At 38.3% G+C, this 16,164-nt stretch overlaps 2 protein-coding genes across 4 annotated transcripts; both read left to right on the top strand.

Moving 5' to 3' along the window:
- Positions 1-2,617: 2,617 nt before the first annotated feature.
- On the top strand, positions 2,618-15,081 carry LOC112560621. Of its 3 annotated transcripts, none has more exons than XM_025232562.1 (5): positions 2,618-2,814; positions 4,107-4,147; positions 4,631-4,696; positions 5,158-5,429; positions 14,282-15,081. In XM_025232562.1, the coding sequence occupies exons 1-5, from the start codon at positions 2,717-2,719 to the stop codon at positions 14,507-14,509; spliced, it is 705 nt and encodes a 234-aa protein (XP_025088347.1). In that variant the 5' UTR covers positions 2,618-2,716; the 3' UTR covers positions 14,510-15,081. The 3 variants fall into 3 exon arrangements, with proteins under 3 accessions (XP_025088347.1, XP_025088346.1, XP_025088348.1); XM_025232561.1 differs by having other exon boundaries at positions 2,618-2,891; XM_025232563.1 differs by lacking the exons at positions 2,618-2,814; positions 4,107-4,147; positions 4,631-4,696; positions 5,158-5,429 and adding exons at positions 11,337-11,433; positions 12,277-12,317; positions 12,693-12,758; positions 13,156-13,427.
- Positions 6,307-9,320, top strand: LOC112560622. Its single transcript, XM_025232565.1, has 4 exons — positions 6,307-6,529; positions 7,239-7,382; positions 8,128-8,204; positions 8,871-9,320. Exons 2-4 carry the CDS (start codon positions 7,354-7,356, stop codon positions 9,236-9,238), a joined length of 474 nt encoding a protein of 157 aa, XP_025088350.1. The 5' UTR covers positions 6,307-6,529; positions 7,239-7,353; the 3' UTR covers positions 9,239-9,320.
- Positions 15,082-16,164: the final 1,083 nt, after the last annotated feature.

Here is a 16,164-nt window from a genome sequence, read left to right as displayed (position 1 = left end):
CTGCCGGCGGCGGAACCGGAAGTGAATATCTACTCCGATATCGAGTACATCGACACGACCTTCCCGAAGACGTAACCAAGGGTCACTGATGGCCAGCGCCAACCCCTACTGGGTCAGTGAGCGTGTGCAAACCTCCAGCCTGGTGGCGATGACGTCGTCGATGCCATCTGAGGCGACAGAGGAGACGATATATCAAAACACGGACACTAAGGAGCACACGGGGAAGGAGTTTGATCTGACGCCTTGTGAAGGAGAGATGAAGATGGAGAGAGTGTACCAGAATGTGGATACGAGTCTATGAACAGATGACGCTTGTATCAAATCTTGAGAGTCAGGGTTCCTGCTTTATAGGACGAATGAACTGAGGCTGTCCAAAGTTGTTTTCACTTTTTGGTATCGGGTGCTTAGTACCCCGATAGTCTCAAGTATGAATGAATAACTAGTTCAACTAGCGGTTAGCAGGATACAGTAAACTGTTGTGTCTTCTCCGGAAAGAAAATTGAACATAACCCGAGGAAAAGAGAAAACTACTCTGTTCTTGACATGCATTACTGACGGTGACTATGCAGTAAACAATTATTTTACTCCGTGTCTTACAATTTTCTAGACATAGACATCATTCTGCAACCACGTTTTTTTTCTCTCCACAAATATAGAAGCACGAAGAAATCATTCAAGAAATACCGTGTATTTATAAACGCTGGGGAAACAAAGAAAAATGTGCTCAATGTTTGTTCTCATAGTTGCCAGAATAAAATTATGATTGATGGATTTTAAAAAAGCTCATGTTTTGTTTTTGATTTGCCTATGTTTCTTTTGTGATGTGTACACTGAAATTAGAAAGTAAATGATTCATTGAAGACTGGACGATTCTACTTGACTTTTTCTGTTGGTCAGAATAATGTTATGGGTATAAAAGATTAAATACTACTTAAAGTATGGAGTTGGGCGTGAAGACAGCGAAACATGAACATCTTGATACTGACAGCCGTCACTTTATTTTTTTAAAGCTAGTAAACAATAATTCTTCAACTGATTATCGATACACAATGAATGCTGCTGCTGAGAAACTGTTTCTGAACGCCAAACAGTAAAATAAAAACAATGTAAAATTAAAAGAACACAGAAAACCCACGAACCAAGAGGTGGCTTGAGTTGAAGATGAGAGTAAATATCTATCATGTAAAGGGAGATAATTGTCAACCTGTGGACCAGACAGGAGACGTCATCACCGCTAACTTGGAGCAGTTTGAATTAAAGAAGAGCATGTAGCAAGATCAAATTCATAGACAACCATACAGGCATGCATGATTTTTTTTAAAAAAAAGTATAGTGGTGTATGTTTTCTATACATGTATTATGGGAACATGTGCTTGCGTAAAAAATATCCAATCTGAAAAATATTTTCATAAAATAAATAGACAAGAGCGTCGATTAGTTTAATATTAATAAAACGGAAAATAATTTACCATAAAGAAGGCGTTTTAGTTTCCGCCCCAAATCTGGCGAAAATCCTGATTTTATTACTGTAAGTGAAGGATTTTTGTTGTTGCATTAACTGTAGTGATGCAGAAATATTCAGACTGTAATGAGTTGTGTGGGTCTCGTATTGTCTCGTGTATGAATGCGTCTCGTGTCTGACGTCTTGTGTGCGTCATTTGTTCCACGTCACTTGAAGCAGAAAATGACGTCATATATAAGAGAAAAAGCAGCTGTTCTAAAAATAGCCGTGAGCGAGAAAACAAAGGTCTTCTCCGCCATCTTCTTTATAACTCTCAGTGACATTCCTCTGAACTTGTGCCTCTATGATTCGATTCACCTACACGTCTTTTCATCCTCATCCTCATCTGCAGGACTCGTCGAGCGTTGTGTTGTGTGTGTGTGTAATAATAATGAAAGTAATGATTATTTCCACCACCGACAGCAGCAGCAACATCGTCATGAACGGCCAGAAACTGGAGGAGGTCAACAGCTTCAAGTATTTGGGTGCCACCCTGACTAGAGATGGTTGCTGTACAGCAGAGATCCGTATCAGGATTGGTATGGCAACATCCGCAATGTCAGGCTGGATAGGATCTGGCGAAGCAACTCAATCAGCTTCAGTACCAAGCACAGGCTGTACAAGTCCTCGTAGTGTCAATCCTACTCTACGGCTGCGAGACTTGGACGCTGCTTGCCGCAACGGAAAGAAGCTCCAGCCTTTGAGAACAAGTGCTTGAGAAAGCTGCTCCGCATCTCGTACGCGAACACAAGACAACGCATACGTACGGAGCACCGTAAACTCCCTCGTGGGCCCACATGAGCCCCTTCTGGCAACAGTGAAGCGGCGCAAGCTCGCCTGGTTCGGTCACGTCACCCGCCACAACACCCTGTCCAAGACGATCCTACAAGGAACCCTCGAAGGGAGCCGTCGTCGTGGTCGTCCGAGGAAAAGCTGGGTCACCAACATTAAAGAATGGACCGAACGCGAGATGCCAGACCTGCTCTCATCTGCTCAAGACAGGACCGGGTGGAAAATTCTGTCTGTTGCTGCTGCCGGACGGTCCCCCCTACGCCCGGACCGGGCATGGGACTGACCTGACCTGATGCAAGGTAAGTGTACGTTCGTCTTACTACACAGAGCTTCAGTCTACACGACTGCCGGAAGTCTGTGGCTGCCATTATTTCAATTTCTTGACATGAACAGCACATCTTGCTAAAATTTTTCTTCGTCTCCATGATGAATCATAAGGTTGCATCTCACAATGTGCTGACTGTTGTTGTCACAAGATGGCATTTAACTTCCGTCATCAAAGTCCAGCGAAGATGGCTGCCGTAAGTCTGTTCGTTATTGTGTGTCTGAAGCTGTGGTCCTTCATGCCGGGCGGTAATTGTGCTGCAGTGAATAACAGGTTAGGGAATTTTGGTGTAAAACTACTCCTACACACTTGTTAGTATTCTGTCGATAAAGCACGTGATTTACTCGAACTCTCCAACCTTCAGAAAGGGAGACGTGGTAAGAGTTTACTGTTTATGTTTGAAAGACGCCGACAACGTCCAACGAGAGTTTTACTAGTTTTCTCCTTCGTGTTTCACCAGCCTTGTAGATGTGACGAAAGTTTCAGTAATGATTAGTAATTATATCGGGTGGTTGAAAAAGAACTCTAGCTTTTTTGATTTTTGTATTTTAGAAGCTTTTACATCGGGTGTAAACAATATATTTCAGTTATGTTACTGCACGTTTGTGTGGGTTAGGGAGCAGGATTATATGTGTACATGTGTGTGTGTGTGTGGGTGTGAGTGTGTGTAGGTGAATATGTGTGTAGCCGTGTATACATGTGTATGCTTGCTCATGTATGTGACTGGGTTGGTGCGTTTGCGTGTGTGCATAAGTATGAGCGCATGTGTACTCGAGTGTGTATTTATGTCTTCTGCATGTGTGTGTGTAATCTCTCTCTCTGTGGATGTATACGTGCGCGCGCGACTGTGATTGTGTATGTGTAAAATATGTGTGTGTTTGCCTGTTTCTTATCTTGTTTTCTATCTGTGGACGTAATTGTGTAAGTACGTAGTGTAGATATGAAAGGTTCAAGGTTCAAGGCTCATCATTCTTTCACCCTCTCAGGGACATTGAGATTTAGTCTTCCGCGTTACAAACAATGTAAAACATATATAACGAAATTCTATCGATAAAATAGAATGTAATTTAATATCCACACTTTACTATTGTCATAATGATGCTGTCTCTCTCTCTCTCAACACACACACAAACACAGAGTAAAAACTGATTTTCTGATGATCAACTATTGCTATCACATAGGTGAAAAGGGGATGGCACAAGAATTATGATCAGCAGCTGCTTACAAAGAAAAAATGGGGAGAGGGAGGGTAGACATCGACTGCAGGTGTACAGGTGTACAGGTGTGCTTGTTTACAGGTAGAGGGTATTTTAAAATGTAGCAGGTAGGACAGGTATTAAATATATTCGCTGATTCCAAAAGTTCGTGCTCTGCCACCTTATTCTAAAAGTTTATAGTGTTTCATTTATTTATCTGTGATTAAAATGACGGCGATATATATTTTATCTTTCATAGTGTAATATAATCTTTTTCTGTGGAACCGTTTAGGGAAGTCTGCTATCAGGGTTACACTGGCGCAGACAGCGGAGGTAGGTCACGTGGTTTCTAAAGATATTTATTATTTTAATGCTTCCTCTTCTGATGATGCGATGGCTGCTGTCGTTTAGATGTGACATTGTTGTTGTATATTGTTTTCCTGTGGAGGTTACACATAAGTAAAGCATTTTATACACGTCTGTCCCGAGACTACTTTCAGATCAGAAACACAAAACCATGTAGAACCGCAGTTCTCAACCGGAGGTACACGTAACCCTAGGGGTACGGCAAGGGTTATGCAGGGGCGCGCAGCGACATAAATAAGCACACATAATTATAGAAATATTACTTTTATGCGCGAATACACCAAATGAGATTTTTGAAGAAACGCTGATTAAAAAACAAATAAATAAAACTAATTTAAATTCATGCTCATTGAAATCACAATGTTTTGGTTTTAATTGTCAGTAAGTAGAGAAGTGCAGGTTTTCATTGTAACAGTCACACGTAAAATAACGGTGTTTTCCTGTTTGCAGGTAGTTGCACATTTAATAAAGGTCATGTGTGCAACTGGGAAAGCTCTGGATTCCAAGTCAACAAAAGTAAATTATTTGTCCTTTCTTTTGTATAATTCTTCACTTTTTATTGTGTTGAATGTGCCTCATTTAAATCATCATCGCCCGCATCATCATCATCATCATCATCATCATCATCATCATCATCATCATCATCATCATCATCATCATGAAATTTACCAGAGCACCACTGATAATTTCTGTGACATCTTCTATTAGTTATTAGATTTTCTATAAGTTTTAGGACTAGGTTTTCAGGACCTCGAGGTTTCTTATCGTTTTTCCGAGGAGCTATCATAATTATCTTTCATTAATGGACAGGGGTTGATATGTACAAAGGAAGAGAAAATATAGAGGAGGTTATTTAAAAATAGTTTGTTGTTAGAAGCTCGTTTGCTAGCTCGCTTTTACTTTTAGCATTTTCACATCGATAACTAATATTAACTGTTCAACTTGATTATTCGTCTTTGTATCGACTTTGTTGTTAGACAGCGAAGCTTTTGCTAACATGTATGGAAGGAATCAAGGAGCCAGAGCGACTCTCACCAGTCCGTGGATGTGTGAAGACAACTTCACGACGATCTGTGTCCAGTTTCGTTTCATGTTTAATGACAATGACGGGGGCAGACTGACACTTAAACTGTGTCACGACACCAGAACATGTGAGGATTTGTGGTTTGCTAATTCTCGTGACAAAAATGAATGGTCCTGGTACCACGTCAACAAGACTGTAACATTAACTCAACACGAGCAGTTTCAGGTAAATAAACTGTGCCGGTTGTTTACCGTCAGGTAGAGTTCTTAAACGAGAGTAATTCCGTGTTTTTTGTTTTTGTTTTTGTTTTTTTTTGTTTTCGGTTTTTTTTTTTTTGCATGAAGCCTAAAGAAATAGTATTACAGCATTCTTGCTGGTTCCAAAATGCGAATACGTTTCATACAATATCAGGGCTATTTATTTGAATACCTTCTTTTTCCACCTTGCTTATTTTAAAATTTATTTTAGAAGTCCATATTTAATAAACTTTATTTTTCTCCCCTTTGACCAAACCGTCGATGTTTTTACAGAAATATGTCTCTGGAAATGGTATTTACAAGTATTTGTACTATTTAATGTAATTGAATACTTAATCATTAAAATATTATGGGCTATTCAATTAATAAGTATATGAATGCAGATAGGCATACTTTCAGTTAGAGTAGAAGATAATGTTAGAAGTCAAACAGATACAAGGTAGGTTGTTACGATTCACAAAGAAACGAAAGGTGATCTTTAAAGGTTAGCCAGTAAATGACGTGAATAACCTAGGAAAAATTTGAGACCTACCTTGGCATTTCATGACTGTTTCATGACACCCCCATGGATTTTAAAAGTATGCAACACTCACAGCTTATTTCTTGAGGATACTGAGGACACAAGTCAGAGCTATCCTACGGGGGAAAAGGGAAAAAGAAACCCAAAGGCAGACAAATGCGTGTTTTTGTCCACGGATAATATAGGAGTCTTCTAAGGCCGACTAGAAAATATTTAAAGTCCTTTTGTGCATGTCTTGCAAGTGTCTTGGTTTGGGACGATGGCAAGAGTGAGTGACTGAGTGAGTGCTGTTTTATATGCACGTCCCACAATACATTTTAATTTGTTTGTTCCTGTTATAACCGCTTCTTTTCAGGTACAGTTTCAAGGAGAGAAAATAAAAGACACATTGTTTCGAGAAACAGACTTCTATCTCGACAACATCGTCTACAAAAACACTTCCTGCACCAACAAGCCACCGCTACATTACTCGTCTACAACTTCTCCCTTTCTAACTACATTTCGAAAATCCAGTACAGTGTTAATATTAAGATCACATCAAACTACAGGTGAGACATGGAAAAGAAACTTTATGAATATTTCTTGTGAAGTACGACAACCCTTAAAGCCTAACGTCTTGATATATTTTCTTTATAACGTTGTGTGCGAGTCAATGAATTATTGTTTAGAAACAGCTAAAGCGATAAATACCGTTGTCAGGCAGACGTTGAGAATCTGGAGAGAGAGAGAGAAAGGTTGGTGCAAAGATATTAAAATGGAGGACGAAAGATTATTGACCGTGTGGAGTGGCGACTACAGGCCTCCTGAGGTCTACACTCTCTCTTCCGACTGACATTTTAAAACGTTTATGATTCAGAGAGGATTATTTTGTGTTCAAGATCGCGGTTTTGTTTGATATTGGTATTTAACTTCTAATAATAAAAATAATCATTATCATCATCTATCCGACCGGGCGACCAAATTACACAATAAACTTGTTGCCAGTTTTGCTGCAATAACTTTCCTAATATCTGTGCAATGGTTTCTTATTGGTTCTTATTTTTTATACGCTTATTTTTTGAGAACAACACTAGCACAATTCTTTTTTGTTTGGCTGTTTTTTTTTTTCCAGATGCAAAGCAAAAAATAAATAAATGAATAAAAAATAATCATAATAACGCAAGCAAAGTACGACCGATTGGGAGTGCATTCAACTGAGATCTATGTAGGACTCGTGAACAACTATTTATACGTAAAGTCCTTTTTGGTAAATTGCAGAAACTGTCGTCGATGTAGTGGACAGCGCGGTGACGACAGGTACTGCAGCTGCTGTCGTTGCTAGCGCCATGGTCATTGCTGCCGTCGTTGTAGTCGTCCGATACTACTTCAAAATATGTCCTGCTGTAACAGGACTCTGTTTCGGTAAGCTTAGGAGAGGTTTCTATTTTTGAACTTTTAAGATTGTTTTTTCATTTGATTGTTCCTATATAACTGAGGTTATTGTTAGTTGTTATTTTATATTTATAATTGTTACTTTTGTGCGGTTTTTAGGGGGTAGGGGGTTGGTCCTGCTGTTCTTCTTCTCTTTCTCTTGCTTGCTTTTTTCTTTTGTTATACTAACATTATTAAAATAACTCCAAGAGTACTTCTGTAACTTTAGCTGTGCTTCTGATCATGCATTTTTGGCATATGCACATTTATATAGTTTCGTTGTGTATATGTTAAAACAAGCATCTTTCCCTTGTTATCTTCTCAGCTATCTGTTAACTGTTGTTGGTTGCATTTTTTATTTGTAGTTTTGATTTGTTTTTCTATTATTTATTGTTTTTGTCTGTGAGATTTCTCTTTTCGTTTCCGTTTTTACATTTTTACGTGTTGATATTAGTCTGTGTTACACCAATCACTGCTACTATTACTACTACTAGAACTAGATTCTTTGAACATTCAAGCCTAAAATCAGACAGAATATAAAGAAGACGATAAATCTTCTCTTACGTTCTCAGTTTTTCCCAATCTAATCATTATACAATCGCACTTTATGAAACCTCATCTTCGTGCAATCTCATCTTTATGGAGACTCATTTTTATAGACTGCCATCTTCAAATAATACAAACACAATACAATCTCGACTTCACAAATTCTCATCTTTAAACAATGTCGATGCAGGAAGAAACGTTCTACTCGAAGACATCTTGAAAATAATCCTCCAATCGCAGCCTCTAATCAACTCTATAACATGGTTGGTAAGTATAGTGTACGCAAACACATTGTCCCAGATGGTAGCGAACGTCAAAGTTAGCCAAGGAGATTTTCTCTTTTCTCCTTTTCACTGCATTCATCTAATCGTCATTACTTCCAGTTTTTTTGTTTTCTTTCTTTATCTTCCTTCACTTTATTTTGTTTCGAGCTTTTTCCATTTTTTATATACAGTTTCTATCCCATCGTTGTTTACCAGATTTATTTAACATAAACTATTTATTGTTTTACTTTACTGCAGTAGTTCCTTTTGACACTAAGAAAAGTTCATGTAGTATAGCAAATGTCTGCATCTGTTTTGTTGTTGTTGATGTTGTCATATAGCCTGTTGTTGTTGCTGTTGTTGTTGTTGTCATATAACCTGAATTCCTCAAACTACTCAGTAGACTAGCTGAAAGTACTGTTTCATTCTTTTTATGTTTATCGTTCAATCCTGCTACCCTAAAAGTTGTTACGTCAACTAATACACATCCACATCCACATCCACATTGTCAAAACTACCTATAATTTTTAAAAGAACACATTATTTCCTCAGAAAGAACTACTCGTATAAACCGTGTAGGTAGGTACACCACTTTACATTTTTCGCTTTTACACATAATAGTAGTAGAGCGTAGTGAACTAAAGTGTGCAATTGTTCGAACTGATTTCAGGTTTTACTCGCAACAGCACCGATCCTTCCCGCGACATCCACAGCATACAGCAACTGCCGGCGGCTGAACCGGAAGTGAATATCTACTCCGACATCGTGTACATCGACACGACCCTCCCGAAAGGTAACCAAGGGTCACTGATGGCCAGCGCCAACCCCTACTGGGTCAGTGAGCCTGTGCAAACCTCCAGCCTGGTGGCGATGAAATCGTCGATGCAATCTGAGGCGACAGAGGAGACGATATATCAAAACACGGACGCTAAGGAGCACCCGGGGAAGGAGTTTGATCAGGACGAGAGTTATCTGACGCCTTGTGAAGGAGAGATGAAGATGGAGAGGGTGTACCAGAATGTGGATACGAGTCTATGAACATATGATGCCTGTATCAAATCTCGAAGTAATCTCCAGAATCAGGCGCGGGATTCCTGTTTTGTAGGATGAATGAACTGACGCTGTCCAAAGTTGTTTTGATGTTCTGGCATCGGGTGCTTAGTACACCGACAGTCTCTAGTACAGTCTATAGTATGAATGAACGAATGAATAACTAGTTCAACTAGTGGTTTGCAGGGTACAGCAATCTTAGCCTCCAATGTGTCAAAATAGCCGTCTCTGGTGGACGGATTAAATACAACCCTGCAGTAAAGACGAAGCCAATTCATTTGTTCTTCACCTGCATTTGTAAACGGTAACTTAGAAGTAAGTAATCATTTTACTCAGTGTTTTGCAATTTTCAAGACATAGACTTAATATAATGCAATAATATTTTTTGCCTCTGTGAACTTCGTGAATATAGAATCAAGAAGAAAACATTCAAGAAATGGCGTGTATTTACAAAAGCTGGGAGACAGAATTTTTTTTCTTATAGTTGCCAGAATAAAATAATGATTGATGGACTTCTAAAAAAGCTGGTTTGTGTTTTGTTTCTTTGCACGTTTCTTTAACGATATGTTCACTGAAATTAGAAAGTAAATGATTAATTGGTGGTTGAACGATTCTACTTGACTTTATGTGTCGTTGGTATCAAAGATTAAATATTATTTAAGATGTGTTTGCTGCTAAGACTGTTAAACATAAACTTCTTGATACAGCCGGGTCACTTTATTTTACTAATAAACAATAACAGTCAAGCTGATGATAGAAATATAATGAAAGATTAATGACAAACAATGAAAAAAAAATATACATTTATAACCAGAGAAACCTACTAAGAGGTGAATTGAATTGAAGATAAGAGTGAAGTGGCTACATGAAAAGGGAGATAACACACGGGAAGAGGAGACATTATCTACCCTGACTTGGAGCGGTGTTCATTATCTTGCATATTACGAACACTTGTTCACCGGCACCCATTCTACCGTTAGCTGAAGCTTATTATGCTCTATTGACAGAATATTTGTATAAATACGTATTAAGGCTTGTAGGCTCTATACTTCTCTAATTTTTAACAAACTCTGTAAGGCCTGACACGGAGCTTTTGAAATGTGTGTGGGCAGCACCTGGACACCAGGATTTCCTTACGAGTCTTTGAATTGTTAGCGATCGGATCCGTTACAGTTCTGTCTGTAGTCTTTATGATGTGACAGTCAGGTTGGGTCTGCAGGGAGGAAGGAAACGGGGAAAAAACTAAGTGGATGAGCTTGTGTGGAAGGAAGGAATGGTACTGGTGATGCACATTTAGCTAGGTTATATGTTCATTCGTTACAAAAAGTCGTTCTTTACGGATTAACTGGCATTGTCTTTAGACTTGTCGAATGACTGGTAAATGTTTTGACTGCATGTGAGCTCGCCAATGCAAATCGGAGGCAGGCCACGACAATCACGAATAGTAATGTGTTATGTTTATTGTTTAAATTTTGAGTTAAGAAAAGGGAGTTAAACCTAAATGTACAATTATTACTATATTTTTTTTAATAAAAGGTTCTCTTTTGGGAGGCGATGTGGGAGGTGGGCGGGGCACAGTATTTGTCTCTCGCCAAGGGCGTGCATCCATGAATTACGATTTCTTAAGTGTATTGGCATATGTTTATTTATTTATGTACGTGCATTATGTGAGTATGTGTTCGCATTTAAATAGTAAACAATTACAGTTTAAAATTTAAATTTTACACAAAAAATGGACAAGAGAGTTGATTAGTTAAATATTAAAAACTGAAGAGAGTGTACCACAAAGAAGGCTTTCAAATTTTAGCCCCAAATCTGGAAAAAAATCTCTTTCGTTGGCTGTCGGTGCGCGGATTCTGTTGTTTCATTATTTATATAACTGTAGTGATGTAGAAATTTTCAGAACTTCAGTCTAAACGACTGCCGTAAGTAGTTTCTGGTTTCCATTACTCCTTTTTAATTTCAGGGCATCAACAGCCATGTTGCCGAAGGTTTTGTTTGTCTTCATAATTAATCATTAGGTGGCATTCCACAATGTGCCGACTGTTTGTGTCAAGTTGAGTAACATTTAACTTCCTTCATCAAAGTCCAGCCACAATGGCTGCCTTCAGTCTGTTCTTCATTGTGTGTCTGAAGCTGTGGGGCGTCGTGTTGGTCGGAAATTGTGCTGCAGTGAATAACAGGTTGGGAAAGTTTGCTATAAAACTACTCCTACATACTTTCACTATTCTGTCTATAAAACGCGTGATTGGCTCGATCCCCTCGACCTGTAAGTAAGACATGTTAGGCTGTACTGTTTACATGTACATGTATATGCATCCTGTTTGAAAGTCTCAACAGCGTCCAAAGAAGCTTTAACAAGTTTACTTATTGTTCATGTTACACCAACTCTGTAGTTTTACGCAGTGATCAGCAGTTATGTCGACCAATGGAGTGATTGAAAGGAGAACTCTCAAACTCAAGCTTCTTTGACTTTGACTTTAAAAGCTGTTAAAAAAGCTAAGATTTCTACATCTGGTACAAACAAAAGTTTTAGTTCTGTTACTGCATGTTTGTCTGTCTTGAGTAGCATCGTACCTGTGACAAACGTTTGACCCCTAGAACGGGTCAAGTCTCGTAAAATTAATATTGATACTGTTTTTTGTTGGATTTTTTTTAATTTTTATATTTGTTGAAAGTATTTGGCATGAAGTGTCCATAAATGTAGTTAAAAGGATAACTGCTCATCTGGTTCTTGTACTTGTAATTAGTCAACACGTTACAGAGTGTCAGTGAAGTCTTGCAGTTTCAAGCCAAATGTAGAAAAGGGTTAGGGAGTGTAGACATAAACTGCAGGTGTGCAGGTGTGTTTGTTTGAAGGCTACATGTTTCCAGGTAGCTAGTAGGACAGGTACTTATTCTTAAATTTCATGTTTTGTAACTTTTCTAAAAGTCTACAGTGTTTGTTTCCTTTTCTGTGATTGTAGTGATACAAATAGATATACTTCTTTCATATAATGTAAATTTTCTTCTGTGGAACCGTTTAGGGGAATCTGCTATCAGGGTTACACTGGTGCCGACAGCGGAGGTAGGTCACGTGGCCTCAAAAGCTGTTATTTCCTTAATGCTTTCCTCTTGTGATGATGCAGTGGCTGCTGTCGTTTAGATGTGACATTGCTGTTGTATATTACTTTCCTGATGCTGTGAAGGTTACACATAAGTAACACATGTTTACACATCAGATGAGAGGCACGCTGTGTAAGAACCGTGTATAATGTATGCAAATTAACTAAACAAGATTGTTGGAAAGAGACTGATTTAAAACAATTATTAAAATTAAATGAAAATCATGCCGATTGAAATCGCCATGCTTTGGGCTGAGTTTTAATTGTCAGTAAGTAGAGAAGTGCAGGTTTTCATTGTAACAGTCACACATAAAATAACGATGTTTTCCTGTTTGCAGGTAGTTGCACATTTAATAAAGGTCGTTGGTGCGACTGGACAAGCTCAAAATGGGAAGTCAACAAAAGTAATTATCATCATCATCATCATGAGGACCTCCGCCATCACCATAAAATTTACCAGAACAAGAATGATGATTTCTGTGACATCGTCCGCTACTTATCTTACTTTTCTATTTAATCGCATTATGGCATGGGCTTAACATTTCTTGTTTCTATACCATCGATAACTAGGTGTTCAGGTCATCGAGGTTTTTTAACGTTTTTCCTACAAATTATCATATTTTCATTGCATGGGCAGAGGTTGATATGTGCAAAGGAAGAGGAGATATAACATATTTTTTTAAAAAATAACTTGTCTTTAGTAACTCATTAGCTAGCTCGTTATTAGCTCTAGCATTTTAACAATAATTAATATTAACTGTTTCACTTGATTTTTCGTCTTTATATCGACTTTGTTGTTAGACAGCGAAGCTTTTGCCGACATGAAAGGAAGGTATGAAGGAGCCATAGCGACTCTCACCAGTCCGTGGATGTGTGAAGACAACTTCACGACGATCTGTGTCCAGTTTCGTTTCATGTTTAATGACCGTGACGGGGGCAGACTGACTCTTAAACTGTGTCACGACAATAGAGCATGTGAGGATTTGTGGTTCGCTAATTCTGGTGACAAAAATGAATGGTCCTGGTACCAAGTAAACAAAACTGTCACCTTAACTCAACACGGACAGTTTCAGGTAAATAAACTTTGCTAAAATTTGTATACCGCCAAAGTTCTTAACAAGAGTAATGCACCGTTCTGTATTGAATGAAACCCAAATAAATAATGTTCTAGGCCTGCCTTCTTACTGTTTTTAAAAAGTAAATAGGTTTTAATACCATATCAGGGTTATTATTATTTTTCTTTTTTTGAAAATTTCTTTCTTCCACTTGCTTCGTTATTTGTAATTAATTTATTTTAGATGTCTACATTTTATCATCATTTCTAGCATTTTAACCAAATTTCGATACTCTTCAGCAATTTGATATGGTTCATACAAGTATTTCTACTATTTACTGCAGTTCAGTGATTAAAATATAATGGGCTATTTAATTAATAAGTATATGAATTCAGATAGGCACAAGTATAGTTAGAGTAGAAGATAATATAAGAAGCCAAACAGACACAATATTTGTTGATACGATTCACAAAGAAACAAAAGGTCATCTTCAAAGGTTAGTCAATAAATGGCATGAATAACCCAGGAAAAATTTCAGACTTACCTTGACATTTCATGACTATTTCAACTGGTAGAGATGTTAATGTGTGTGACTTACCACAACATAAAGCAAAAATAATTTAGTTACTAGTGAGACCGAAAAAAAGAAAGAGAGACAAAAGGAAGAGACGGTGACTCTCGAGTTGATTAGTTTGTTTCCAGACAGATAGCAGCACCAGAGAACAGGTCCACTAAGGCTGACTGGAAACAAATCAGTCATCTTGCAAGTGTCTTGGTTAAGGACGATGGTGTGTGTGTGTATGATTTTACACGAACACATGTGCTAACTATATTTTGACTGATCTGATCCCATCTTAACCGCCTCTCTTCAGATACAGTTTCAAGGAGAGAAGATAGAAGACTCGTGGTTTCAAGAAACAAACTTCTATCTCGACAACATCGTCTACAAAAACACTTCCTGCACCACCAAGCCATCGGCGGTAGATTACTCGTCTACAGAAGTTCCCTCTCTAACTACACTTCTAAATTTAAAGTGTTTTCAAGAGCACCATTCTTTACACACCAAACTACTGATTTTGGTACAGGTAAGACTCAATTAACAAAGAAAAATAAACTTTATTTCTTGTGAAGTATGGCAACCCTAAAAGTTTAACTATTTGATATATTTTCATTCGATGGCTTGTGAGTCCATGAACGATTACTTAGAAACAACCAAAGCCATAAAACAAGGAGAAACAATGTGGGGCCAATGCGTGATCAAATTATAAAAGAGATCCTTATCAGCCAGACGGAAAGAGTGAGTAGAGAGAAAAGTGTTGGTACAAAGATATCAAAATAGAGTACGAAATATTGTACAGAGTGTGGACGGCATGCAACCTATGGTCTATCTACTCTCTTTCCGACTGGCTTTTTAGAATGTTTACGATCAAGACGGAGGTTATTTTGTAGCTAAGATCGAGCCTTGGACGTTGGTGTGTTCACTTGCGTGCGAGAATGGCGATGTTTACCGCGAGTCGCCTTCGTATGGAAGGTCATCACAGACCGAAGTTTTACGGCAGCGGAAGAAATAATGATTTCACCGACTGTTGTTGTTATTCATCATCATCATCATCATCATCATCATCATCATCAATCATCATCATCATCATCATCATCATCATCATCATCATCATCATCATCACCACCACCACCACCACCAAAATCAACACAAACACATCCATCCACCCACCCAAACACATCAACCCAACCCAACCCAACCCCAACAACCAACCAACCAACCAACTAACCAACCAACTAACCAACCAACCAACCAACCAACCAACAAACAAACAAACAAACAAACAAACAAACAAACAAACAAACAAACAAAGCTAAAACCAATTAATTCCAACTAAAACAACTTTAATAAATTGTCTGTCTGTGAAATTTAGTTTTGTTCTTACAAACTTGTCAGCTTCCTTAGATATGAATTCACGCAAATGAAGTGTCTTGTTCTAACATTGGTAAAGAGCAAACTATTTACTTACCTTGTAAATAACATTCGTGTTAATCCTTCTACCCTTCACCAATGTTGTCCTAAGTTTTGTTTGTGCCTTTTCCTGTTGGGACATGCTACAAGGGGTGACTGCTCAATAACAGTTGTAGCAATTCTGTATCTCATGGCACCTTTTAAATGCACAACTAATCATTTACTCAGATGTGTTGACTGTTCAGTGAAGGTTATACGGTCGACAGAGAAACAATAGAATCTACACAATGGCATCACATGGAGGGATGGTGGACAGGGAGAACGATGTTCGCTCGCCAAGATGGTGAAGGCAGAAGTCGATCCTCAGTCATCAACTGTCACGGCGCCAAACATTAAAGAAGAGGAGAAGATCATGATTCGTGTTAGGTCTGAACAGAACTCGCTGCATCTTTATTCCGAGTTTATGCTTCTACCTGTTTCCTTTTCTGCTTGACTCATTATCTGGAATAATCTTACTTTTCTTTCTTCAAATGCTCTGGAGAAGACTGCTACCCTGGATACACTGGACCTGGTTGTAGGTAAGCAAAAATTTTTTTCTGAAAGTTTAACTGAATTATGGATCGTGTTTTTTGTTTTAAAGCGTTATTTTGTTTTGTTTTGATGATAGCTGTGGACACATTTTGCTTACCATTACACATTGGAGTTAGTGTTGAGATGGAAGGATGTAAAGATTCTGCGGCTTAACTTTAGACCTGGATTAGAGTTGTTAATCCCAGTTACATCTTA

The sequence above is a fragment of the Pomacea canaliculata genome, linkage group LG3 (genome assembly GCF_003073045.1).
Source record: "Pomacea canaliculata isolate SZHN2017 linkage group LG3, ASM307304v1, whole genome shotgun sequence".
NCBI lineage: Eukaryota > Metazoa > Mollusca > Gastropoda > Architaenioglossa > Ampullariidae > Pomacea > Pomacea canaliculata.
The sequence above is the reverse complement of the archived record's forward strand: the minus strand, read 5'-3'. Positions and strand labels throughout refer to the sequence as shown.

What these genes read in the sequence shown, in the direction of transcription:
- LOC112560621 (XM_025232561.1), top strand. Translation starts at nt 2,770, where the DNA reads ATGGCATTTAACTTCCGTCATCAAAGTCCAGCGAAGATGGCTGCCGTA. An exon ending in TGTGCTGCAGTGAATAACAG is followed by an intron (nt 2,892 to 4,106) that starts GTTAGGGAATTT and finishes GGAACCGTTTAG; the next exon opens with GGAAGTCTGCTATCAGGGTT. An exon ending in CACTGGCGCAGACAGCGGAG is followed by an intron (nt 4,148 to 4,630) that starts GTAGGTCACGTG and finishes TCCTGTTTGCAG; the next exon opens with GTAGTTGCACATTTAATAAA.
- LOC112560622 (XM_025232565.1), top strand. Translation starts at nt 7,354, where the DNA reads ATGTCCTGCTGTAACAGGACTCTGTTTCG. An exon ending in TGTAACAGGACTCTGTTTCG is followed by an intron (nt 7,383 to 8,127) that starts GTAAGCTTAGGA and finishes ATGTCGATGCAG; the next exon opens with GAAGAAACGTTCTACTCGAA. An exon ending in TCAACTCTATAACATGGTTG is followed by an intron (nt 8,205 to 8,870) that starts GTAAGTATAGTG and finishes AACTGATTTCAG; the next exon opens with GTTTTACTCGCAACAGCACC.